At 45.3% G+C, this 27,385-nt stretch overlaps 1 protein-coding gene across 3 annotated transcripts in view; it reads left to right on the top strand.

Annotated features, from left to right (window-relative positions):
* Positions 1-27,385, top strand: part of RAPGEF5 (Rap guanine nucleotide exchange factor 5) — a 240,308-nt gene that overhangs the window by 60,796 nt on the left and 152,127 nt on the right. For all 3 annotated transcript variants that reach the window (XR_013485165.1, XM_020993209.2, XM_020993210.2), the window contains 2 exons: positions 8,547-8,613; positions 21,868-21,916. Coding sequence is in view for 2 of the 3 variants with exons in the window: in XM_020993209.2 (XP_020848868.1) it covers positions 8,547-8,613; positions 21,868-21,916 (116 nt within the window). In the remaining variant the exon portion in view is untranslated. The remainder of the gene's footprint in view (positions 1-8,546; positions 8,614-21,867; positions 21,917-27,385) is intronic.

Below are 27,385 nucleotides of genomic sequence, written 5' to 3'. Positions count from 1 at the left end.
GGTGATGATGGTGATGGTGATGATGGTGGTGATGATGATGATGATGGTGATGATGATGGTGATGATGATGGTGGTGATGATGATGATGATGGTGATGATGTTGGTGGTGGTGATGATGGTGATGGTGGTGATGATGGTGGTGATGGTGATGATGATGGTGGTGATGATGATGGTGATGATGGTGATGGTGATGATGGTGATGGTGATGAAGATAATGGTGATGGTGGTGATGATGATGATGGTGGTGATGATGATGATGATGGTGATGATGTTGGTGGTGGTGATGATGGTGATGATATCAGTGATGATATCTAATTTTGACCAAGCCTGTGAGCTTTAGAGGGGTTCCTGGTGAGGAAGTTCCCTCTCCCAAGGCAGGTCTGTACCTACTCTGCAAATTCATCTTAGAAAGTAGCTTCTTAGGGGCAGCTAGGTGGCACAGTGGATAGAGCACTGGCCCTGGAGTCAGGAGGACCTGAGTTCAAATCTGGCCTCAGACACATAACACTCACTAGCTGTGTGACTCTGGGCATGTCACTTTACCCCAATTACCTCACCAAAACAAAACAAAACAAAAAAAAAAGAGAAGTACCTTCTCTATAAGAGGCAACATGGCAGTAGCGAATAGAGTCAGCCTCAGAGTCAGGTAGACATGGGTTCAAGTCTTGATTCTGACATACACTGGCTGTATATCTCTGGCCTAGTCACTTAACCTCTTCTTCTTGGTGCCCTAGGCAGTGATAATAATATTTAGCTATTAATGAGAAGCAGCATGGCCTACTGCCTAAAATGCTAGACTTGGAGTCAGGAGGGACTGGATTCAAATCCTGCCTTGGACACTAATTGGCTTTGTGACCCTGGGCAAGTCATTTTCCTTCTCTGAAGTTCCTTTTCCTCACTGGTAAAATGGGCATAATAACATCTGTAGGGCCTACTCCCTAGGACTGTTTTGTTGCTGCTCAAATTAGACAGGTATGTGGAATGCTTTGAGATCCTTGAGGCCCTCAACAAACATCACCATTCCTGTGAAATGTTTTAAGGTTTACAGAGGATTTTGTTACATGGTGTTAGCTTGTTTGATCCTCACAAAGCTTTGGGGAGGTAACATGTGGTGCGGTGGAAAGGGAAGCCAAGTGTACAAATCCTTTCTCTGCTTCGTCCTACCTGGGTAACTTTAAGCAAATTGCTTCACTTTTTTGCTTTTGTAAAATAAGGAACCGGGAACAGTTGACCTCTAGGGTGCTTCCTAGCTCTTAATCTATAATGTTATTATCATCCCCATTTCATAGGGGGGAAAACTGAGGCTTAGAGAGTTTAAATTTTTTTAAATCAAAGAAGATGAAGATGGGAAATGGGCTAGGGAAGTTGAGACTGGCTGGGGAACACAGATTCTGATGGCAGTGTAGGGATGGCCATTGCTATATTCTGTTTCCAGAGGTCCAGCAGACCATCCCCTCTCCCTTTACATTTCTGATCTGAGACATCTCCTTCACTTTCAGAACTATATCTATAAACAAGACTTTTTTTTCTTGATATTGTCAAGGGAACTACCCACTCACCTTTATTATAGCAATAGAAATATGAGTTACTATTTATGATTGTACATTAAGCAGATTATTTTTGTTTTCAAAATTTGTATACATCATCAAATTTTGCATTTTCAATTATCATGCATCTTTATTTTCCCTCTCATGTCTGTCCCCCAACTGGAAAAAAAGAAAAGAAAGACCAAACCCTTATAATGACTCTGCAGGTTTAAATAAAACAAATTCTCATATTGACTGCACAACGTGATTTGTTCAGAAGTCTCCAAGAAGCACAGAAGAGAACGCTATTCCTTCAGATTACAATTTGAAATGGAGGCCTGAGATTGCCAGCCTTTATCCCAAATTATACCTGTCCATTTGTGAAACCTAGTTGAGTAGTTTTAATCTAAATTTGATGTTTTGGCCAAGTGGAGCTGGGGACTTGAAATGGAGAAGCCTGGACTTACCTCCAATCTGGGCTCAATTGAAGAGTAACAGTAGAGATGATAATGACTATAAAAGGCAATATTTATATAATGTTTTAAGGTTTGCAAAGTACTTTGCCTATACCATCCCATTGGAACCTTACCCGTCCTTGAGTTCTTAGCCCCATTTTACAGATAAGAAAAGAGACCCTGAGAAAGAAGGGCCTTGTCCAGCATCACCCAACTTACATCAGTATATTAAAGATCTGTGATTTCGTTATTGTGTGCTTTTCCTGGAATGACAGAGAGTGACCCTTCACAGATGGTATCTGACAGCTCCCATGGCCCCCAACCCCAGCCCCCTGCAGGACACCTAGTCATGAGCCTCTATTTAGGCTGGTCCTCAAATGACAGACATAGTCCATCACCAGTTGTCAATACACATTTACATAACATCATCCTCTTGTCCCTGAATCACTAGTACCTAGGACAGCACCTTGCCCACAGTGGTCTCCACAGTATTGGAATTGACTTGACTGTGTGTATGATCACACAGACCTAAGAATGTTATTGCTATTTAGATTTACTGGCACCAACCATTGATCCCATTGATCTAGAATGGTAATTAAACAGATTGACTTCGGGAAATGAAGCATGTCCTAGTGGGAAAAGCCATGAACTTAGGAGTCAGGAGGACCTGGGTTTGATGACTGACTGACGCTTCGTTGCCATGTGACCATGAGTAAGTCTCTCTGCCTCAGTTTTTTCCTCCGTAAGACAGGAATAGTAATACCAATGGTGACAGCCAGTGTGGCATGGTAGATAAAGATATGAGCTCAGAGTCAGGGGGACTTGGGTTCAGGTTCTGTCTCTGACACATACTGGCTCCATGACTGTAGGCGGATCATTGCGTTTCCCAGTGCTCTAGGAAACTATCCTAAGACTCAAAAGCATAGAAAAGATGGTGGCCTGAATTGGTGGAGGGAGGTTTTTCATCTAAGAGCTGCCTTTACCAAAAAAGTCGTGGGTCCAGCCCCTTTCCTTAGGCCCTGGTACCTGTAGCAACTTCCTTAAGGTGTGGGTGTGAGGATGACCCAAGATTCATATGTGTGTGTGTGTGTGTGTGTGTGTGTGTGTGTGTGTGTATGTACACACACACACACACACACACATACATATATATAAGAGCTCTTTGCCAATCTTAAAGTTATGTAGAAATGCCAGCTATTATTATTGCAGTGTGATGCTGTTGAGTTAATGTTGACCTAATGCCATGGAAAGGTGGGGTCCCCTTCAACAGGTGAGTGACACATTTGCGTTGGTGAGGTTTAGTGTCTCAGGAGTTCCATCTCACCTTACCCTCAGCCCTCTTGTTCTTCAGTCTAGATAGAGCATATTCAGAATATAGACCTTAAAATCCCTGCAGGAGAAGGGCTCCCAAGATCTGGAGCTGGAAGGTGTCTCAGAGGACATGTAGTCCTCATTTTAGAGAGGAGGAAACTAAGACTCAAGGAAGTTGCATATGCCTTCCAAGGTTGCACAGTGAGCACCCAGGTGCAGTGGCTAGAGGGTTAGACTTTGAGCCAGGAAAACATGAGTTCAAATTCTGCCTCCAACATTTACTGGCTTTGTGACCCTGAGCAAGTCACTTAACCTCAGTTTCCTTTTCTGCAAAATGGGGATAAGAATAGCACCTCCCCCCCCCCAGGGTTGTTGTGAGGATCAAATGAGATGATACTTGTAAATGCTCAGCACAGTGCCTGGCACACAGTAAAAATACATAAATGTTATTGATCATTATGAGTGTGATTGGTTGTAGAGGATAAAAAAGAGGGAGAGTATAGGATGACTCCAAGGTTACAGATTTTGTTGACCAGTAGAATGATGGTGCACTCAAAGGGAGAAAGGAAGTTTGAGGCCAAGCAGGATTTTATAGGGGAAATGATGAGATTTATGTTGATCATGTTGAGTTTGATATGCCAATGGGGGAGGGTTAGGTGAGGTTTAAGAGGCAGGGATGAGGTTAAGGTTCAGGAAGGAGGTTACAGATGAGCTGATAGACTTGGGAATTGCCACTTTGAGATGATAGTTGAACTCATGGGAATAAGTGAGATCACCAGGGGAGACTGAGAGAGTGTAGAGAGGAGAGGGACCCCTAGAGCCTTTGGGGTGTCCAGCTCAGTGGGGTGGGGGGATGGATGATTTGGCAGAGAAAAAGGAAGCAGCCCAACAGGTTCACAGGAGAAGAGCTGGGAGAGCAGAGATACTTAATGCTCTCCCAGTGCAATTAGCCCTAGGAGGAAATCCCAGTGGGGAATGTAGGATCATCACTTTAGAGCTGGTAGGTGGCTTAGGGGTCATCTCATCAAATCCCTCATTTGGGGGAGTTTGGGAAACTGAGGCTTAGCAGTGAAATGGTTTGTCTAGGGTCACAAGATAGTTTCAGAGCCAGGCTTTGAAACCCAGGCCCTCTGCCTTTTAACACTGCCCTCTTTCCATTGCTCCCCAATGCCTTAGATTATTGCAAGGCAATTAGTCTGTTTCTTTAATCTCCCCACATGTTGTCCTGTATAACCAGGGCTTTCCATAAAGGCATGTCATGCACATGTAGGCTGGTGAGGGAGGAAGCTTAGGCACTTTTGTGGAGACACTAATTGGGCTGCTTATCTTCTAGACAACCCAGATCTGGGTGACGCCCATGGAAAAAAGCATATCTCCAGGGATGTTTGGGTTCCCCCAAGTTGTATAACACTCTGGCCCCAGGTTGTTGAGAACAGATTTACGATAGGATAGGTGCAAGGGGCCCTGGGAGTGTGGAATGCAGCAGGCTCATGAGCTCAGCCATCGGGCATCTCTTGGTGGGAGAGAGACGTGAAAAGGCAGGGTTCCCTGCCTCAGACAGCCAAGGTAATTTGAGTCAGCACCACTTGAGTTCTGCCACTTGGGGTCCCACTTGCTCAGCTTTGCCCTTGGCTGCCAGGTCAGTGATGTTGAAAAAGTGACAGGTCTGGAATCAGAAGGAGCTTCAGCCACTTACTGGCTGCGTCACCTCAGCCAAGTCATTTCCCATCCCTCTGCCTCAGTGTCCTCATTCGTGAAATGAGAGGATTAGCCCAACTGGCTTCTACAGTTTCTTCCAGCTCCACGTCTAGAATCCTGTGATTGAATTTTCTCACCTGTAAAAAGGACGATGAAACCTGTCTATTGGATGCCACCTCCCTGGCAGGATTGTTAGGCTTAAATGAGATGGTTTGCTTTGCAAACTTTCAAAGCGCTCGACAAACATCAGATATAATTATGATGGTTTTCCTTCGAGTCCCGAGTCCTGCGGAGCAATCGATGCCAGCAGGACATCATTCCCAGCTCAGAAAAGCTTGGTTAAATATCAGGGAGCGTTTCGTGGATACCACCAGGGTCCCACAAATTACTCTCTTGGAGATTGTTCTGTTTTGCAGAAGTCTGATATCTTTTCTGAAGTTTAGTGCCAGCATGAAAAATCCTAAGGCCTTTGTTCTCGCTGCTGTTTTTATCAGACAGCCTGTCAATTACTCTTCCAAACCCTCGACTGTGTGAGTAATTAAATTACGCATTGGAAGCCAGCAGTGCTGGTTTGTACCTGTATGTTAGGAAATCTTGTAAAATCCATGATTTGGAGTTAGCAACTCCAGTGGAAAGGGTGTAATTTAAAAGAAAAAATGACTTTAATACAATTTCAAGAAACTAAAGCCAGAATTGATCAACTGGCTTTTCATTTTTAATTCCTGGAGATGTTCCTATTAGAGGGTTTCTGAGTCTAGGGAGAAGCCCTTTGCCCTCTGTGGATAAATCGGGAGTTGGCTTATTGTGCTTAGCTATGAATGGAAATCGATCATGGGGCTCTGATCTTGGAGTTGCTTTCTTAGGGGTGTAATTACCATGAATCCTCCTGGCTCCACAGCTTGTATTTAAAGGGATTGCTTATTGGAATCAGAGTTGCCAGTGATTTTCATTATCCATGTGAGTGTCTGTGGCCAAAGTCTTCCTCTGACTAGCTAAAATAATTTGAAAATAAGTTTTCCAATCTAAAGAGGCATCTCTCCCTCTCCCTCTCCCTCTCCCTCTCCCTCTCCCTCTCCCTCTCCCTCTCCCTCTCCCTCTCTCTCCCTCCCTCCCTCTTTCTCCCTTCCTCCTCCCTTCCTCTTCTCTTTTCTCCCTCCCTTTCTTCATCCCTTCCCCATGTTTAGGAACCTCAGGATTTCCTTACAACCTGAAATAGAGGGTGACTTTTCCCCCTTAAATGCTATTCTCTCCTATGTCACTTGCTTATTTAGAAACCCACAGTGATTCCCTATTGCTTTTTATGAGATCACTTGCAGACTCCATTCCTTGGTTCTTGAGAATGCTCATATGCATCGGGCATTTGGTCCTACCCAAACTTTAGGCTTCCTTAACCATAGCAAAAGCTTTCCCGATTACGTGGGTGACTATGCACGCCATTCCAACTCTGTGAGCCTCAGTTTCCTAATCCAATGAAGAAGTAGATGTCCTCTGAGGTCTTACAGCTCAAGATCCATGATCTTCTCTGGGATCTTGGACAAGTCACAGAACCTTTGTACCTCAGTCTCCCCATCTGTGAAATGGGAGAGTTGGATTTGCTGTCTTCCAGGGTCCAGACAAACTCCAGGTCTCAGATCCTCTATGTGACCTTCTCTGGGCTGCAGTTCTGCCACAAGATGAGGGAGTTGGATCGGCTCTGAGGTCCATTCTGGCTCTGGATCTGGGTTCCTGTGACCCTTAATGGGTCTGTCGTGGTTGCACACAACAGCTCAGTCAGTACTTGTTGAGATCAAGGGTCTCTGGGTCAAGTTCTTTCCTCTGCCTCACATCCTCTCTTGTCTCTTCTCTAGCCCTCCGCATGGAGAGGCACTTCTCCCTAGAAGCCTTCCCTGCTGCCTCTTCCCACACTTATTAGATGCATGACCCTGGGCCAATAATTTAAGCTTTCTCAGTGTCAGTTTTCTTATCTGTACAATGGACATAACAATAGCACCTGCCTCCCACAGTTGTGAGGATCCAATGAGATAATTATGTGAAGTGTTTTGCAAACCTTAAGGAACTCTGTAATCACCAGCTGTTATCACCAGTGAGGATGAAGGCTCTTGTAGGACAGGGCCATATGCTCTTCTATGTCAGAGGTCTGAGAACTGGGCTAAACATATGGTGGATGCTTAAGAAAGACATTTTAAATGCTCAAGCCCTAAGATTTATGACAGACATCTCCATCGATCATCCAAATGGTCTCTTTGCTTGATTTAGCACAAGTGACAAATTCTATCCCCAATTGATGAGCTAGAGATGTCCCGAGGGTATTAACCAAGAGAATGAAGGGCCTTGAATCCATGTCATATGAACATTGGCAGAGAGACTGTTCTGGGGAGATGAGCTATCTTCAAGTGTGGGAATGGCCATCATGTAGAAGAGAGATGAGCTCGTTCTCTTGGGCCCTGGAGCCACAGAGGGAAGTTACAGAGACTGAATAGTTGGGAAAAATTCCTAACAATTAGAATTGTCTCAACATAGAATGAGCTGCCCCGAGAGGTTCCCCTCCAACTGGCTGACCCCTTGTCAGGTATGAAATAGTGGGGATGCCTTTGGCGAATGGGTGGCTGCTGAGGACCCTCCCAACCCGCTCATCCTCTTAAAAGTGTGCCATCTTGTTTTGTAGTGTCAGGGGTGTCTGTATTGAAGTCTTTTGTGTGGAGGATCATAGACTGTGTAAGTTGGAAGGGCCCGTCATCCTCAGAGCCTGTCTTATCTATCTTGTACCTGGACAAGAATCCCCTCTATGCCAGTGTTTGTCAAGTGACTATCCAGCCTCTGATGAAAGGCCTCCAAAGATGTGGAATCTACTCTTTCCCATGGTAGTCCATTCCATTCTTGGACCCTATTGATCACTAGGAATTTGTTTTTTTCCTTATCACAGAATTTAAAAAAAAAAAAGCTCTGAGGCCCACTAGTCCAACCAATACCTGAAGAGGAATTCTGTCAGCAATTAATCCTATAAATAATCATTCAGCCTTTTAGGGGAGCCCTTCATTGAGGGAGAACCCATTGCCCCCAGAGGCAGCCCATTCCATTCTGGGATTGCCTCAATTGTCAGGAAATTTTTCCTCATCACAGAATTTGAGTTGGAAGGAAGCTGGGATGCTGCCTGTTCTAACTTGTACCTGACCAACGATACCCTCTGAAACCTACCCAAGAAGAGTATCTCTCCATTTACCCTCAGCTAAAGTTTGCCTCTGAGCCACTCCCACCCATTGTTCCTAATTCTGCCACCTGGGCCCAAACCTTATCTGTCAGTGTCATCCTTGGGTGAGATTTGGAAAACAATTCTCATGCCTGTGATTAATTGAATTTGGCAGCGTGTTTATTGATTTGAGGAGAATGGTTGGGCCAATGTGGGATTTGAGTCACCCAAGTGTTTTTGTGATTCCATCTGGGATTTGTGATGGCTTGGTAAAAGGTTGCTATTTGCCCCTGATTTCTGCATGATATGGATAATACAGCCAAGCTGAAAAAAAAAAACCCTGAAAGTAATTAGCTGTTTATTTTTCAGGCCCCATCAGAAAATTGAAGACACAGAAGAAACCAGTGATGAACTCCTTGTCCGTCTCACATCTGCGGTAAGGTTATTAAATGTACTGTACTTGGGATCCTGACCATGATCATGTTGGTGTTTCTTCTTCCTCTTTGTCCTCATCTCCAGTTTAGACTCGGTTCACTTCACCCAACTCTTTTAAAGCCATCCAGGGTGGCAAGCACTTTGTACTGGTGGAGACAGATGACTTCCGGCCTGACATGCTGGGTTGTCTCTTTCGAGACCCTATGGGTGTACTTGCCAGTGATTATCAGATGTGGGATCAAATCCTAGCTCTTCCACAAAGAGAGCCATGGGAGCTTGGACAAGCCTCTCCTCTTGGGATTTCAGTTTCCTTCTCTATAACTTCTAAGTCCTAGTTTTTGTTCATTACTATTTGTGTGACCTTGGGCAAGCCCCTGAGCCTTAGTTTTTCCATTTATCAAATGAAGGTTGGATTGGATTGCTTCTGAGGTCTCTTTCAGCTTCACATCTATGCACCTGTGTTCTTTGATTCTATTTATGTTTATGTTTTAAGACAGATTCAGAAGAGAAATTAGTGAGGAATTCTCCATATGAAAAGAAAGTGCTTTCCAAAAATACTCCATTAGAAAATCTCAGGAATTTGTCTTAGGCCTTGACTTTGGTTATATAATTGTAGAGTGATTACTTTGTTTTTCAGTCATGTCTGGCTCTTTGTGATCCCATTTGGGGTTTTCTTGGCAAAGATTGCGGGGTGGTTTGCCTTTTCCAGCTCATTTTATAGAGTAGGAAACTGAGGCAAACAAGGTTAAATGATTTGCCCAAGGTCATACAGCTAGTAAGTGTCTGAAGCTAGATTTAAATTCAGGAAGCCTTCCTGACTTCAGGCCCCATGCTCCATCCACCATGCCACCTACCTTATTTTGTTATAGGATTCTCTAAGATAGAATGAGCAAAGGACAGTTAGCAGGGCATCTTCTGAATTTAGCCTGGGCTAAATGGAATAGAATGGAGTCTGTCCATCAGTCAATAAGTACTGCATGACTGTGACCAGAACTTTAAAAGGACAGAGGTCACTGGGGGCACTTACAAGGTCAGGAGGAAAACACCGTAAATAACTGAGTCATACACATGGCAGAAATAATCCCAGCTGGCACTTAAAGGTCGTAGCTCAGTGGAGAGAGGGGGGCCTTGGAGTCAGAATGGGCCAGCTTTAAGGACTAGCTATGACACAAGCCGGCTCTGTGAGCCTGGGCACGTCCCTTCTCAGCATCCAAGGCAATGCCCTCGGCCACCAGAAATTTGGGATCATTTGTTAATCCCCGTCTGTGGAGGGCACTTCTCCACCGCCTGCTGGCTCTGCCAAGGAAGGCGCTGGCCATTCTCAGAGTAGGCACCCATTTTGAGTCTTACTTCGCCCCCTCCTGTCTCTGTGAGGGGCTCACATTACCTCCTCTCTTGAACAGATTCTCTCCTCTCTCTGCCATCTTTCCTGCAACATCCAAGTCTGGAGCCACCCTCTTTGTACAACCCTGAGCTAAACAGCACACCTAGATGGGATTTCTCCCCCTTCCTTAGTCTCTCATGCCACCGCCTGCCCTTCCTATGGACGTCATCATATCCAGCTTATATCCTACTTATCGGTGTGTGGGTATCCCCCTGCCCCAAGCGTGTTGTGACTCCTTCTTTGCCAGCAGGGTCAGTTATTTTCCTTCCTTGCATCCCTAGTGTTGTGAATAGTTGTTGTAATTAAGTTGAGAAGGGGGCTGTGTCTGTGGCTCTTCGGTCTGGGGTGCTCAGGCTCTTGGAAGCTCGCTTTCATGGAGGGACCTGTTACCAAGAGCTGTTGAGGGTAGAACATTGTTGATGTTCAATTGTTCTGTTGTGTCTGACCCTTCACCATGGGGTTTTCTTGGCAAAGACACTTGAGTGGTTTGCCATTTCCATCTCCACTGCATCCCCATTTTTACAGATGAGGAACTGAGGCAAATAGGAGTTAAGTGACTTGTCCAAGGTCATACAGCTAGAACACCTCTGAGGCTGGATTTGAATTCAGATCTTCTGGACCGTAGCATTCCAGACCCTTCTATCCTCCACCATCTCCCAGAGTCTGTTCAAGCTCATGTTCATCTCTTCCATGGCACTCTCTATCCATTTCACCCTCTGCCATCCCCTTTTCCTTTTGCCTTCAATCTTTCCCAACATCAGGGTCTTTTCCAGTGAGTTCCATCTTCTCATTGTGGCCAAAGTATTTAAGCTTCAGCTTCAGTATTTGACCTTCCAGTGAATAGGCTGAATTAATTTCTTTAAACATTGGCAAATTTGACCTCCTTGCTGTCCAAGGGACTCTCAAAAGTCTTCTCCTGCACCACAACTCAAAAGAGTAGAGGACAGATGGTGAGAATGATAATGTTCATTCACATAGAACTTTAAAGGTAGCAAAGGTCCATGTGACCCTCCCTCAGTTGAGCCTCAGCAGCCCTGTGGGGTGGGTATTACAAGCAGTGTGATCCCCATTTCAGATGAAATTCCATCTCAGGGAAGTTCACTGTCTAGCCTGTGGTCACACAGCTAGCAAATGTCAGAGGTGGGATTTGACCCCAGGAGGCTTAAAAGTCATTTAGGTCAACACCCTCCCCACCACCTCCCAACACCACCATTTTGCAAAGGAGAAAGCTTGAGTTTCCAAGAAGTGAAATGATTTGCCCAAGGTCATAGAGTTAGTAAATGGAATTCAGGTTCCATCTTCTTTGAACATCACAAGGTCTAGATTCTAGGCCTTTATCTGGACCTTAGTAGACTCTTAGTCTCATTCAGAATTTTGGTATGATATCTTTTCTCATTAGATCTCCCTCAAGCAAAGATGATTTCACCTCCTTCTTCAAGACATTTCCAAAGCTCCCCAGGGCCTCTTTTCACCTAGAATACCAAATGGTCAATGGTTGGGGGCACTCCAGACCCTCTCTCTACTGTTTCCAGTGGGATTTAGGTCTGAGCACAATACAAGCCAGGACATTCCCCTCACTTCTGCTCCTACTCTTGGAATGGGAGACACACGATGGGATTCTATTTGCTTTGAGACTTTCCTGCCCTAGAATTTCCCAGATTTGTTCTCCTTGGTGACTGATGGTCTGGGCTAGATAAATTAGGGACATCTAGATTTCTTTTTTGACCATATGTCAGGGAGTAGGAAGAGGTGGATTGGTGCCAAGCTTGTTGGAGCTGGGGAAGGAGAAACCATCAAGGATGGAACTGGGTTTTTTTGGAAGAGAGCCTTCAAAATTTGAGTACTAGAATCCTGGTATAGACTCTTCCTGAATGTAGCAGAAGGTCTTGGAGATCATTCTCTTGGTGGGTGGATTTGTGGAAGGAGCCATCCTTTCTGAGGAGCCCCTGGGGTCAGCTTGATGACTCTGAGCCAGTAAGGAGTTAAACCAGGCTTAGTGTGAAGGAATGAAAGCTTTGTTTCTGCTTGCCTTTCTTCCTGGCTGCCTGCCCCTTCCTTACCTGGAGGAAAGAGGATGCTGGCCTGAGTGGACTTGTCTCTTCCTGGAGAACAAGGAGGTCTTCTCCCAGGGGATGCTTGACCTTTGGCCTCATTTTTTTTGTAGAGCATGGGGAGGGGAGCTATCACTCCTGGGCAGTTCAGCTGCAGGGGACCTCCCAAACCCCACCCTTTCTTTGGAGTCTGGGCTGCTTGGGTAGCCTTCAAGGCCCCTGGGGCTACCCTTTGATTTGGGTGGGGATGGGGAGGGAGTCGAGTGATGCCAGGACAGGCGGCTTTGATTCTACTGGGAATTCTTGTGATCCTCATCATTTGTTCGTGATAAATATCTGACATTTGTACATATTGTTTTTAGATTTATAAGATATTTTATATGGTTTGATTCTCTTCATCACCATGTGCTGAGAGAGACAGCTTGGCATAGTGAATAGAGCATGAAAAGCCAATTTGGCGGTCAAAAAGACATGGGTTCGAGTCTTGACTCTGGGCATCTTCCTGGGTGAGTCACTTAAGCTCTTGTTGCCTTCGGGCAACTCAGAGAGCATAAGCTCTACTTTGGTGAAGGGATATTACACTCCAGGAATTCCTGAAGGTAATGAAATCACAGGGCTCCAATGTGAAAAGAGGTGCTGTTTGGGGATGAAGAGGTGGCTGTTTGGCATTGCCTGAGTCGGTGCCCCAAACCCCAGGCATCCCTGGTTGTGAGCATCACAGCAGCACCCAGAGGAAGGGCAGGGCTTCACCATAATAAGAGCTGACATTTACATGGAGCTTGAAGATTTACAAAGCACGGCATTAATTATGCAAACAAACAGAAACTATATGAATGAATCACACAAAAATAAATCATTCATGCAATTTTCAAAACATCATGGAGGCCGCTTGGAACAGTAGAAAGAGGAACAGATTTTGATCAGAGGTCCTGGGTTCAAATCCTGGTTCTACTGTTTACTACCTGGGTGACCTGGCACCAATCACTTCATCTCTTTGGGCCTCAGTTTCCTTACCTATAAATAAGAGGTTGGGGGGGCAGCTAGGTGGCTCAGTGGATAGAGCACTGGCCTTGAAATAAGGAGGACCTGAGTTCAAATCCGGCCTCAGACTAAACACTTGACACTCACTAGCTGTGTGACCCTGGGCAAGTCACTTAACCCCAATTTCTAAAAACAACAAAAAAAAAGAGGTTGGACCTGATGGCATCTCATTACCTCTTTAGATTTTACATCAACCCTGGGAGATAAATACTACAGGTATTATTGTCCCCATTTTATAGATGAGAAAAGTAAATCTCTCTAACCTTCAGGAACTTCTTCCTGGTCACAGAGGTTGTATCAGAGGGAGGATTCGAACCTGGGTCTGTTTACTCTGAGTCTGGCTGTCTCTCCATGGTCCTCTGCTACCTCTCCATGCTTCTGTTTTATTTTAAGTACCTGTTTAGCAGGAAAGAACATCTCTAAGATCATAGATATAGATTTGGAAAGGACTCTTAGTCCAGCCCTTCATTTTTCAGATGAGGAAACTGATATAAATAGAGAGGTAAGTGACTTGTCTGGGGTCACTATGTGTCAGAGGCAGTACTAGAACCTACATCTTTATGGCTTTGAGGCTAGCTCTCCATTCACTAGGCCTCACTGCCTCTGGCTCAGTCAGTAACGATTGAATTGTGTGACACGTGTAAGATTCTTGGCACAGAAACTTGCCTTGGTGGAAAACATTTTTAAAATATTGAAATGTAATAATTGTTATTATTAAATTAAATATAAATTAAACTATAATTAGAATGAATAGGTACTTCTCATTAAATGGTCGTTCAAACTATAGAAATTAATTTGATTTCACTTGGTAAGCCAGGAATGAATTCGAAGTTGGAATTCTTTCATCTTCTTCACCCCTCTTCCTCCTATGCTGATCCTACTTATCTCAGCTGAAATCCCATTTATCCTGCCTTCTCCAGTGAAGCTTCTTCGATACCCTGAAGTGAGGCCAGAATCACTCCAGGGTCTCCTGACTCCAATGTGGAGTCAGGAGTGACTCTTCACCGGGGGTCTCCTGATTTCTTATTGACGGCTCTCCTGGCTGCTCACCAGGGGTCTTCTGATTTCTCCTGGCTCCTCATCAAGAACTTTTCCCGATATGATACTCTCAGTTCCCAGAGCTGTCATACAATCCTTTTGGTAATGAATCACCTTCTGCCGTGTTCAGTCTCTTCCATTGCCTTGAACAGTTTTTAGGCTTTGATTGCCACCTGTCCTCTCCTTAATTAAATCATGAGCTTTTTGAGAGCTGGGCTATGTCTTTTACTTTTTGCCTCTTGCCCATCCCATCCATTAAGGTATGTTGGGTAGAGCTTTAGACGTGGTTGATGATTTTATGTGCAGTTTTAATTTACTGACCCTGCACCCTGTTTGTTTCAGCTGCTCTCGCCTAGAGCCTCTCTGGGGGTTGGGGGGGGCAGATGAGACAAGCTAAATTATCCTTTGGTCCAGATTCCTTAAGAGGATGATCCAGGGGTCGCCTCTCAATGCTAGGTGCTAGGTTACTCACCGCAATTGCAGCCTGTGATGACATTGACTCTTTTTTGCTGCCATGTCTTACTGAACTTGCAATCCACTAATGCCCCCAGGAGGGGAGGGAGAATGGGAACATGCATTTATTAAGCACCTACCCTGTGTGCCAGACACTGCTAATAAACAATTTACAGATATGACCTCATTTGATCCTCATAACAACCCTGTGAGGCAGGTGCTATTATCCCCATTTTACAGTTGAAGAAACTGAGGCAGAAAGAAGTCAAGGGGCTTGCCTAGGGTCACACAGCTAGTGAGTGTCGGAGGTGGTATTTGAACTCAGAGCTTCTTGACTCCAGGTCCAGAGCTCTGTGCACTGTGGTGCCCTCTAGCTGCTTCGGCCAGATTTTTCTTATATATGAACAAGGTATATGTTTTGAGAGGAAATCTCTTTTGTCAGGAAGATGAGGTGTGTAGAAAGAAGCATTAATACCTGTGCTGTGGGTGATACTTTCTAATTTAATTCTTCGGCTGGATCCAGACTGCTTGGCCTGAGAGTTTTGTTTTTGTTTGTTTGTTTTTCTTCTAACTTTTGGTCCCAAATGGATAAAACACTGTTACTACTTTGTGGGCTATAGGACAGTCCATCCAGAAGATTAACCAAACACGAGTCACGGTTGCTCCAAAACCAAAGGGCCGTTTGGTGATTGCCGCCCAGGCCTAGCCGGGACGATGTAAATAAGACTTTCTCCAGGAGGAGGAAGGTGCTTTGGGGATCTGATGCCTTGCAGGTTCCCAGGACCTAGTCATGGGCCCTGCAAAGCCATGAGAAAGAAAGAAAAAAGCCCTTCTCCGCCACTGCTGCGGTGCCAGGGGATGGAGTTATGCCTTCCCTGTAGAAAACTTGGCGCTCCTGGCCTCCTCTGCTCTTCTCTGTGGGCTGGCAAGTTTAAGTCGGTACAAGACTGTCATTTTCCACTTCCTTAGTACTTGACAGTTTATAGAATGCTTTCTGACTTTGGGCAAGCCAGGCAACCTCTTAGCCTCAGTTTTATCCCCTGTAAAATGGGTGTGATAAAATTCAAAGTGTTATAATAATAGCATTGTACCTCATGGGGTTGCCAGGAGGATAAATGAGGTGGCCTATGTAAAGAGCTTTGGAAACCTCAAAGTGCTTTGTAAATATTAGCTCCTTATTTGTTACATCACAGTGGTGGTTCTTACTCCACAGCCCTCTGAGGCAGGTGGTGGCTGGAAGCAGCACCCACTTTGTTTAGGTTCAGAAAGATTAAGTTAAGTGGCTTGTCCAGGGTCACACCTCCAGTAAGTGCCTGAGATGAGAGGAATGCAGGTGTTCTGAGCTCACATCCCATGCTTTGATTTGCCACCAAAGATTGAGGCACCAGCTTAGAACAGGGACTGTATCACAATGAATTTCTAGCAGATTGATACTGCGGGAGCCGGGGCGGGTTACTTTCTCTCTGGACCCCAATTTCTCATCTATAAAGTGAAGGTTTCTGAGGTCCCTTTCTGGCAGTCCCTGATGTAGTGTGACCTGTAGGAGCTGTCACCATGATACATGCTGATTTGGGTAAATCTAATCATGTGAATTATTCATTTACTTGGAGTTATAATGTTTTCTCATCTCAAGCCTAAGCAGTACTTTGTTCATGCAGAAAATGAACATCCATGATTGCTAACGATCTGTTGGCAAATGCTAATTCACGCACCTGCTGCTGGTGATGGAGAAAGTGAAGGCTCATTAACTTATCACTCAGAAGGCCCGTGGAACTCAACCTCTTCTGACTTTAGAGATGAGAAAACTGAGGCCTGGGAGAAGTGACTTGTCCCTCGTCACTTTTAGGAAGTGACACAGAAAAGTTTCTAACCCTGCTCCTGTGATTCCTGAGTGTGAGGGGTTCAGCCTGGGCAAAGACACGGAGGTGGGAGATGAGACGCCATGAATGGGGAAAAGTCAAATAGGCTAATTTGGCCAGAGAGAGAGTGGGGGAGGAGGATTGATGTGAGTGAAACCAGGGCAGGTTTGAGAAGGCTTCATGACCATAGACTGAGTTCATGTTTGACCCTCAGAGCTATAGGCAGCTATTGAATATTGCGAGTCCTTTTTTTCTTCCATTTTTATTACTATTTTGTGTTTTTACACCCCTTTAACAGAGAATAAAAAGAGAAAAGGGGAAGCATTTCAGCAAAACTAGCCAACACGTCCTTAGAACCTGAGGTTACAGTGTATACAACATTGTGCACCCACAGGCCTTCACCCCACAAAGAAAGGAGAGAGGAGCACCATCCCCTTTCATCTTTCCCAGTTGGAAAGCTTCCCAGGCTCTGCAGAATTCACTGTCCTCATCCATTCTCATAGAACAGCAGTATCCCCCATTATACTCAAAGTCCACAATTTGTGTGGTCGTTTCCCAATCAGTGGGCGTTTACTGGGTCTCCAGATCTTTGCCACCACAAAAAGTGCTGCTATGGATTTTTTTGAAACATATGAAGCATTTCTCTCAGACCTTCTAGAGGCCTATGACATGGTGGATCTCTAGGTCAAAGGGTTTGAGCTGCTGAGGAATATTCCCAAATGCCTCTCCAGAATGGTTAAAGCCATTCCCAACTATCCCAAGAATAATTAGGGTTCCTGGCTTTCCATAACCCCACCAGCTTTGACGGTTCCCACATGAGGCATTTATTAAGCACTTACTGTGAGCCAAGTACTGTGCTAAGTGCTGGCACTTCAACCAATAACATTTATTAGGCACCTACTATGTGCCAGGCACTGTGCTAAGCCCTGGGGAGCCAAAAAGGGACAAAAGACAGTCCCTGCTCTCCAGGAGCTCGCAGTCTAATGGCACCTATTATTATTATTAATAATAACTAGTGTTAATATGGCATGAACAAAGAGACAGTTCCTGCCCTCCAGGAGCTCACAGTCTAATGGCACCTATTATTATTATTATTATTAATAACTAGTGTTAATATGGCATGAACAAAGAGGCAGTCCCTGCCCTCCAGGAGCTCGCAGTCTAATGGCACCTATTATTATTATTATTATTAATAATCAGTGTTAATATAGCATGAACAAAGAGGCAGTCCCTGTCCTCCAGGAGCTCACAATCTAATGGCACCTATTATTATTATTATTATTATTATTATTATTATTATTAAATTAATAAGAATACTAGCTAGCCTGACTATAGCACAGAGAGAGCTCCTGCCCTCACACGGCTACCCTTCTAGTAGGGGACAAGGTAACACACTGCAACGGAGCCGAAAACCAGCGGGGAGATGGGAAGGTGGGGAAATCGAGAAGGTCAAGAGGGGAGGAGGCTGAGAAGTGAGTGAGATGTCCTGGGACTTCCTCATCGGAAGCTCCAGGTGGGAACTAGCCAGTGAGAGGAGGGTACTGCAGGTGGGGGGAGGCAGCAGCAGGATGAGAAGGCTGCCGGGGCAGAGGTAGGAAAATCTCAAGGGTCACAATCAGAGCCAGGAGAGAAGAAATCTGGTTTTTAAAAACCTTTGCCAATTTCCTGGGAAATGCGAGGTGAAAGCCGAGTTGTTTCTCACCTTTCTTTTCTTCTTAGTGATGGGCTGCATAGTGAAGCATCTTGTGCAGAGCCTCGGGCAGGCCTCCATTTTGTCTTGGTGATTTGGCAGCAGTATGGAGCATGAGTGGTCGGAGGAGAAACGATGGGAGGCAGAGACCCCGATTCCACTGTCTCAGGGTTGGAGAGTGATCCAGCCCCGCATGGCAGGGATCCATCCCCATTAGAACATACCTAAGGAATGCTCCTCCAGCCTCTGCCTGAGGACCTTCCGAGAAGGTGCCTGGGCACTTTGGGGCAGCACTCATTGCTCGGACGGTTTGCAGGTCTTGGGAGTCTAAATTGGCTTCTTGGGTCCTTCTGTCCGCTGTTCTCGGTTCTGCCCCCCTCCCCGGGGCCAAAGAGAGCCTGTGGAAACCTTCCCACTCCTAGAAGCTGGCTTTCCCTAAGAGTAGCCAGGGTGAGAGGTGAGGAGTGTGGGTGCTGGGGGAGGGGGAACTGGAGACCCATGCAAGAGATTTTTAGAGGCAGAATAGACAAAACCTGACAACTCGGCGTGAGCAGTCAACCGCAGAGATGATTATTCATAACAATAACCAGTTCTTGGAGAGCAGGGACTGGCTTTCGCCTCTTTTTGTATCCCGAGTGCTTAGCACAATGTCTGGCACATTGTAGACGCTTAATATTTATTGATTAATACTAATAATTAGTATCAATCTAGCACTCTAAGCCTTGCAAAATGCTTTGATTCTCACAACAACCCTGAGAGGTAGGATTTACACTCAGGGCTTCCAGATTCAAGGTCTAGTGCGCCCTCTAGTGGTAAAGGATGAGGACTGACAAAAATTGTCAAAAGACCCTGTCAATAACGGGTGTCATTGACCTTGGTGGAGTGAGAAGCCGGATTACAAAGGGCCTGGGAAGTGAGGAGGAGTGAGGAAGTAGAGGCAAGAATCTTAGACCGGCTTTTTCTAGGATTTGTCCACAAAAGGGAGGTGAGCCATCAGATGTTTTCAGGGAGTGGGGGTGTCAGATGCAGGCTCTCTAAGGGTGCATGTTAGGAGGCAGTGATCACAGGGACAAACTGCTGGTGGAGGGAGGAGGGGATGGGGTCAAGGGCCCAGGTGAGGAGGGTTGGCCTTGGCAAGGAGAATGACAATCTTAAGAGGAGACAACGGGGATGATGTTGAACACTCCGAGCTGTAGAATTGGGGAGCAGAGGGGGCTCAGGGGCGATGGCCTCAAGAAGGAGGGGGCAGGAGGGGAGGACGGTGCTGGAGCAGGGCAGGTTTGTTGACTCACTGACCGAAGAGATGGGAAAAGTGCTGATAGCAGCCTTCTAAGGCCAGGGAAAAGAGTTTCTGTTGTTATTTTTAAAAACTTAAGAGTTTATTTTTAAAATAAATGTTTGTTTTGCTGTGGAAACGAAGATTAAAGTGAAGCCAAGTCCCTGAGCAGCCTGGAACATTGTGATCCCAAGGGGTCCCAAGGCCCATTCTCTTGACTCCCTGGGAGACAGTGCCACCACCTACGTTAAGTAAGCTCAGATACTTACAGTATTCTGGGTAAATGTAAGTTGACTCACTCCAGAAACTTGGAGATTTTCCTGCTGACTTGCAATGATTTCTGGGTGATGGTACAGAGCAGATTAGGAGTTGTCCAGGAGGGAGTCAGGCCACCAGTCCAGTCAGCAAGCACCTACTATGGTGCTAGGCACTGTGCTAAGTGCTGGGCATATGAAGAAAGGCAAAAACTACATGCAAATTAGATATTGATAGTCAGGATAAATTGGTGGTAACCAATAGGGGAAGGGCTCTCACCCTAGGGGAGACTGGGAAAGGCTTCTTGTAGAAGAAGAGGTTTTAGCTGAGACTGGGAGGAAGCCCTGAGGTGGCATCGAGGAGAGAGAGCATTCTGGGAGGGGAGGCAGCCAGTGAAAATGCACCAGGCTGGTGGAGTAAGAATTAACTGCTTACTGCACAGAAGACACCTGTTACTACCTGGAGGAGTACAGTTGTTTCGGACCGTTTCGTTTCGGGGCAAAGCCGTGTGTGTTGTTGAGGCGATGTGGGCTACAGTGGAAAGGACCCTAGATTTTGAGTGGAGACCTGCCTTCTATTTCTGAGAGCGGTGAGACTCTACTGGGTCACTGAACATCTCTGAGGCTCAGTTACCCTGTCTGTAAAATGGGGAGAGTAGCGCCTCACCTGGTTGTTGGGAGGATTGAAGGGCAGTATGTAGCAGAACACTGTGGATGCTTTAAAATCCTACAGAAATAGCCTCTCTTAGCCCCTGTGTCACTGAAATCACCATTCTGAACTGGAGTCATGAAGAGAAGGTTCATCAGTATTCTAGACTGTTTGAGAATGGCATTGAATGTGCTTTAGGACGATTTCTATCAGAAATTGTCAAAGGAAAATAAAACTGCATGCTTTCAGTGATTATTGGCAGCAAGGTGGCTCAGTGGGTGCAATGCTGACTTGGAGTCAGGAAGACCTGAGTTCCAATCTGACTTCAGACACTTGCTGCCCATGTGACCCTAGGCAAGTCATTTTTATCACTTGATACCTCAGGTTTTTCATCTGTAAAATGGAGATAACTCTAGCTCGCTCTATAAATGGCAGCTGTCCTTATTGACCATAGATGCACATGTATGTATGTGCCCCACTGACATGCGCTTTGCTGTGGCTCTGTGGGGAGCTGTGGCTCCTGAAGGCTGCAGCAGTAGAGAGTGGACTTTTGCAAGCTAGAAAGGTTTCAACCTTAGCCTGGTATGTCTGTCCACCAATGACCGGCCAGACCAAGCCTGGGGTTCCTCATCTGGTTGTCTGCTGGGTGATCAATTTCTCAACCGTGAAAGTTCCAGAGGATTTTCTACTGGGGCATGGAGGGGCTGCTATGCCTTAGGGGAGGATAGTACACTCATAGATTGCTGAACATGCATATGGATGTATTAGACCACCAGAAGCCAAAGGGAAAAGTCATTAGCAAATTCCTGCCTTGGCATTTCAACTCAAAAGAGCTTAATTACTGTTGAAAATGTTGATTTGGGGTTTGGTCTCTAGGGAAATTCTCACATCCTCCCCATTCACAGGAAGCTAATGGTTCTGTAAGGGAAGAAAAGGAGCTCAGTTGGAGAAGCTCCATTGGAGAGAAAATCCCGATGAATGTTCTGACCATGTCCTCTACTGTCGGGCATTAATCACCTTGACCTTTAGCCCTTTAGGGAACATGACGGTCTTGGCTTAGTTCTTCCAGCTTATAGACGGCAAAGAAAGGGTCAGCCTTCGGGAGAGGGGGCTGCCTGCCCCATAGATAGATACAAGCACACAGCAGCAACCTGAGTTCAAATTCTGAGCCAGCCCTTTTCAACCTGTGAGACTCTGGGCAAGTCATTTAGCTTCTTTCGGACTTAGTTTCCCAGCTATCACATGGAGATAATAATAGCACCAGCCTCACGGGGCTGTTGTGAGTCTGAAACGAGTTAACTCAAGTCCAGCACTACAAAATGATAGCTATTAATATTATTATTTCCTAAAATCAACAAAACATTCGCATTCCTGGCCTGCAAATTCACAAACAGAATTGGTCACCAGAACTAAAAAAACACAACAAATAAGCCAAACCTCTGTGGCTGAAAGGAACAGCCACACCGTCCGAGCAGAATCCCTCACAATGGAACAGGAAATGTGCCGGTAGAAGTTCAGAACCTCATTCTAATTTTGCTGTTTTTCCTTGTGCAACTTTAGGTTCAGAGGGAACTAGCTGCTGTCATTGCTTTCAAAGCCAGGAAGGCAGGTGAGTAGATGTGGAGCGCTATCTCTTTGGGGAAGGGACAGAATTCTTTCACGCTCAGGGATTTCTGTGTGTGATGCACGGCCATTTAGGTACCATTTTGAAAGAAACATTTCCTTGATTTAATATATTTCAGGGTTTTTTTTAGTCTAGGTAGCAATGGGGGACAAAAAGCATTGCCTTTGAAGTCTGCTAAAACAACGAAAATCATCTGTCATCTTAGCCCGCAACAAAAGGACGAGTGCCCTTTTTGACCAAGTCCTGTGATAAACAGGGACACTGATTGAAAACAAAAGACATTTCTTGGCATTTAGGTGTTAACTTTTGTTCAATGAATAAAGCTATTAAAATTTCCTTAAAATAAAGGAAACAGCTTCTTTAAACTGTTCTCTTTGAAATTATGTGAAGATATTTAAAGACTGTTTTTTACAATGTCATTGGCATATCCCTAAGCTTGAGAGTAATATAAAGTTTTATGCTCAAATTAATTAATGATCAAATGAATTAACATGTAAAGCACTTCGTAAAGCTTAAAGTGCCACATTAATGCCAACTGTTATTACTTATTACCTCACTCTGTGTTGAGCACTATGCTAAGCAATGGGGACAGAAATACGAACAAGACAATTCCTACCTGCTAAGGGAAGACTATTTAAAGGGGAGCCAGGAAGCAGGAAGGAGGGGAGGGGAGGAGAAGGAGAGAAGAGCTGGTAAGGGGGGAAGTGAAGCCCAGAGAGTGAGCTGAGCCAGGATACAAGTGAGCATGCCAGGGACTCTGCCTTTGCCCCATCTGACTGTAAATTCTTATTTCTGCTTTTCGGGTCAAGCAATACAAATTGCTTTACTTTACATTTCCAGTGCTTAGTACACATAATTCCTGGCACATAGTAGGCACTTAATAAATGCTTGTTGCCTTGCCTCAACTCCCTCTTCCATATGACAGACCTTTTAGTACTTGAAGAGATCACTAACAGCCATTTCATGACTATCTTCTCCAAGCCAAGCATCCATAGTTCCTTCAACTGGTCCTCAAGGGTCTACTATGTGCCAGGCACTGTGCAAAGAACTGAGAATAAAGAAAGGCGAACTATGTTTCCTGCTCTCAAGGAGGTCACTGTCTAATCTCTGGACCCTTCCTGGTTTTCTTCCCCTTATTACTGTCCTTCCCAAAATGAAGTGCTAGGAGCTACGCAGGTAGCTCTGACAAGACTAGTCTTTCTCATACATCAGTTTTATGTCCTTCCCTGCTCATTTCTGTCCCCATTGCTTAGCATAGTGCTCAACACAGAGTAAGGTAATAAGTAATAACAGTTGGCATTAACTGTTGGCATTAACATTGGGCCAGGTCAGGTCTCCTGGAGCACAGCACCTCCTTTCTGGATGGTCTGACTCTCCTAATGCTGGTAGCTTTGCGTTAGCTTTCTGTCACTACTATATTTCACTGCTGACTCATGTTGCCCCTTTGGACACCGTAAACCCAAGATCTTCCATCTTACTCTCCGAAAGTCCTCCCTGATGCTATTTGGGATGTGGAAGTGACCAGATTTCAAAGACTACTCCTGCTTTGAATAGGAGTCCTATCATACTGAGAAAACATGGAGGACGGGTGCAGCAATAGACGCCAGGCATTAAAGGGCCAGCCCAGCTCTTTTGGAGAGGCGTTGTCCTAGAGAGTTGGACAGCAGATGAATGTCTGGCCATAGCCACCCACTGAGGCACAGGTTTAACAGTCTGGATTGTTAGAGAGGGACTGTCTGTGTGGATAAAATGTGAAAGAGTGGACTACATTAAGTCTAAGGTGCCTGACGCCTCCAAAAGTCTGTTATCTCTACTTCTGGGTCTAGGTTAACTCTCCAATCCTGGCCACAGACTCCACTCTCTATAAATTCACATGGAGGAGAGAAGGGAGAAGGGTCTCCCTTTAGCATTGTCCTCTGGGTTCTCCTACATTGTTTATAGGGAAAGAGAAAGGGACTGAAAAGGACAAGTGGGGATTCCTGGGGTCTGGATTTTGCCTTCCTTTTATGTGAATGTGATTCTGACAGCTTGAAGCAGGGAGCCCAGGGATAGGAAGGTGAGTTTCCACTTGCCAGTTTTAGCATCCTTGACTCAACTTCCCTTATTCTAATAAAAAGATTGAGTACTTCCACTTCCCAGCTAGTTATCTTTGGTCCCCTCTCTCCTCCATCCTTCATTACCCCCATATAGCCAAATACTCACCAGTTGCTTTTGATTCTTCCTTGATAATATCTCTCTTAACCACGCTCACTTCTCCCAGATAAAGGACATCATCATCTTATACTTAAGTTATTCTCATTGACTCCTAACTGATTTTCTTACCTATTTTTCTGAGGAAATTGAGGGGATTAGGACAGCAAGTGGTCAATTGTGGGTATTGGGTTAACCACATGGATTCCATCTTGTGACTCAATTCTGGAGTAGTTCAGTTTCCTTTCTATTTAATTATGGGTCTTATAAGAAACTTTTATTCAGTTGAGGGAATTGGGGAAAAAACTTTATTGTGTTGTTTGACTACTTCTAGCTGTTGTTCAGAGACCCCTAACTAAGGACCTGGGTAATACTGACCAGAGACTCAGTCAGATCCAGAAGCTGATGCAAGGAGTTTTCTCACCGTTGGACAGTGACCCGTATGTTTCTTGTGAACACGGGCCCCGTACTGATTGATCACTTATCATTTCCATGTTCCTTTGATTATTTACAGACAATTGGGTGAGGGGGATACCTTCTTTTCTGAATTTAGGGGATTGTATTTGTTTGCTCTCTCACTCCCAACTTGGAAACTCCCCACTCTTTCCTCCAACTAGAAATCAGATTACCTAATGTTGCATTGCTTCCTTTTCATTAATTGGTCTTATTTGACTCATTGTTTTTCATGTGTCAAAGTCTCTCCCCCTGTATTCAGCATCCAGGCCTAAGCTAAGGAGACCTGGTTACAACTTTGGGGCAGTTGCCATACATTGCTTAATAAATCAGTATGCTTGTAAGATTGAACCTTTATTTCCTCAGTCATTTCATCTTTCACCCGTCACATTTCTCTCCTTCCTCTGAGCTCTCTGATATCTTTGGGGCATCATGAACCCCTTTGATATCTTAGGGAAGTCTGTGTTCCCCTTCTCAGGGTCATGCTTTTTTTTTTTTAGGCAATTGGGGTTAAGTGACTTGCCCAGGGTCACACAGCTAGTAAGTGTCAAGGTCTGAGGCTGGATTTGAACTCAGGTCTTCCTGACTTCAGGGCCAGTGCTCTATCCACTGCACCACCTAGCTGCCCCTAGGGTCATGCTTTTAAATCCATAAAATAAATTACATGGGATTGCATAGGAAACCAAATAATCGTGAAAATAAAGATGCATTTTTCCCTATCCAAGTTCATGGACCCCCTGAAATCTATCCACAGACCCCAGGTTAAGAATGCCTGTTTTAATCAGTCTCATATACTCTGACAAGACTAGTCTTTCTCATACATCAGTTTTATGTCCTTCCCTGCTCATCAGGTAATATTACCCTGTTGATTTTAGCCTGACATTCAGAGCTCTCTCTAAATTGGTCTCATCCTCTTTATCCAAACAAATCTCCCTGAAGCCTCATAGGCATGAGTAGGCAGGTAGGTGGCTTTTTAGCAGCAGAAGCCATGAGGCGGGGAGTCTGAGATATTCTAGCAAGACATCTCGGGGGCAGTTCGCCTGAGCAGCCAATAACGGCTAAGGAGCCACAGAGCCCTCAAGAGTTGGGGTTCAGCAAGCATGGGGAGCAGGGCAGCTGTTCCACCCATCACCAGGGGCTAAGCCATGTCTGTATCTCTTCTGGAGGCTGTCCACAGAAGAAATGCAAGTTTGTTCAACTTCTAGAGCAGAAGGTGAAAGGACTGATGGGATGTCTTTCTATTTTCTGGCTTCTTTGAGAGTATGAGTTCCTAGGAGGGTATGTGGGGAGTAGTGGAGAGACAGCCGGCCTCATGGTCAGCAAGACCTGACAGATTGGCTGGATGACCCTGGGCGAGTCACTTACCTGATCAGGGTTCTAGGCAGTTCTCTCATATAATCTCATAGGATTATATGCAGGTTTTAGAGGAGGTGCTGACCTGCATTGCTCCCAATTCCACCCTGGAAGTTCTCTGCTAATAAACTCACAGTCCAAAACAAATTTTGTTTTGAGATAGGAAGAAATCATTGAGTTTTTAAAAAACCAGAAGAAAATTGACTCTAAATAGACAGAAAGAGACCCTAAACCAGCCCTGGTGTTGAAGGGAAGAATAATATGGCCCAGAGGAGGAAGAGAAGGGGAATGCCCAGAATCTTTGAGCTATGTTGGGACAGGTACAAAGCCTTTCCCACCATTCTAAGCTTCTTTCCTGACACAGACGCAGCCTGGGAATATGTGGAAGATGCACAAGGAGCAGCAGATTGGAGGAATTCTGTTCCTGAGATTAGAAGCAAAGTCATGGTGGCTGATGAGCAGCTCTGGGTGGCTGGGGGCCAGGGAGGAGATGAAGGTTATGGAGGTGGGGAGAGGTGGGCTCCTTGGGGCGGAGCCCGCACTGCTTTCAGGAAGAAGAGGGCAGCAGAATTCTGTGCTTCTATTTCACTAATGATTTCTCCATCAACGAGAAGTATCTTTAGACTGAAAAGGATGGAAGTAAAAATAATGAAGAAAGAGTTTGGCCCCTGGCCTCAATGACTATCTCTGAGCCCTGAAGCCATCCATTACCTTGTAGGATTGATGGAGCTGCTGTAGTTTCTGTCTGAGGCATTATGGAAAGGAGAGGTGCTCAGAGACTGGAGATCAATCAGTCAGTCAGTAAACGTTTATCCAGTGTCTACTGTATGCCAGGCACTCTGCTCAGTTCTAGAGATACAAAAAGAGGAAAAGGCAGTCCCTGCCCTCAAGGAGCTTAAAATCTAATGGACAAACATCCTAGGTTTTGAAAAGAGGGAAAGTGGAACCATATGATGGATGTTTCTTAAATGCCTCCTTTGTGCCAGGGCTGTGCCAGGCACTGGGCATGCAGAGAGAGAAATGAAAAACCTCTTCTTTCAAGGAGCCTCTCTTCTGTTAGATGCTCACAACTTGAAGCCCCGAAGCTAAGGTGGATGGATTGAAGGATGGATTACGAAAGGAAAGGTGTGAGAGCCTAGAAAAGGAAATGGTAATCACTAAGAGCCATCACGGGTTCACTAAGAGCAAATTCTGCCTGAATGAGCTGATTTCCTCTTTGGACAGAGATCGGGGCTGAGCTCTGGGTTCGGCACACCCCAACTAGAGTGAAGCTTTTGGCAGAAACTCTCCCACCCAAAGTCTTCTCACCCCCACGTTGAGCATCCCCAGTTCCTTCCCATGACCTCCATCAGACATGGTCTCTCCGTCCAACTCTCTCTTCCTCTGGGTGCTCCCCAGTGTATCAGTGGTTGGTTAGCTTGCCTTCCCTAAGATGTGGTGTCCTGAATGGAACACAAC

The sequence above is a fragment of the Phascolarctos cinereus genome, unplaced genomic scaffold (genome assembly GCF_003287225.1).
Source record: "Phascolarctos cinereus isolate Bilbo 61053 unplaced genomic scaffold, phaCin_HiC Scaffold_1;HRSCAF=81, whole genome shotgun sequence".
In the NCBI taxonomy this organism is placed as follows: domain Eukaryota; kingdom Metazoa; phylum Chordata; class Mammalia; order Diprotodontia; family Phascolarctidae; genus Phascolarctos; species Phascolarctos cinereus.
This window is presented reverse-complemented; position numbering and strand designations above follow the sequence as displayed.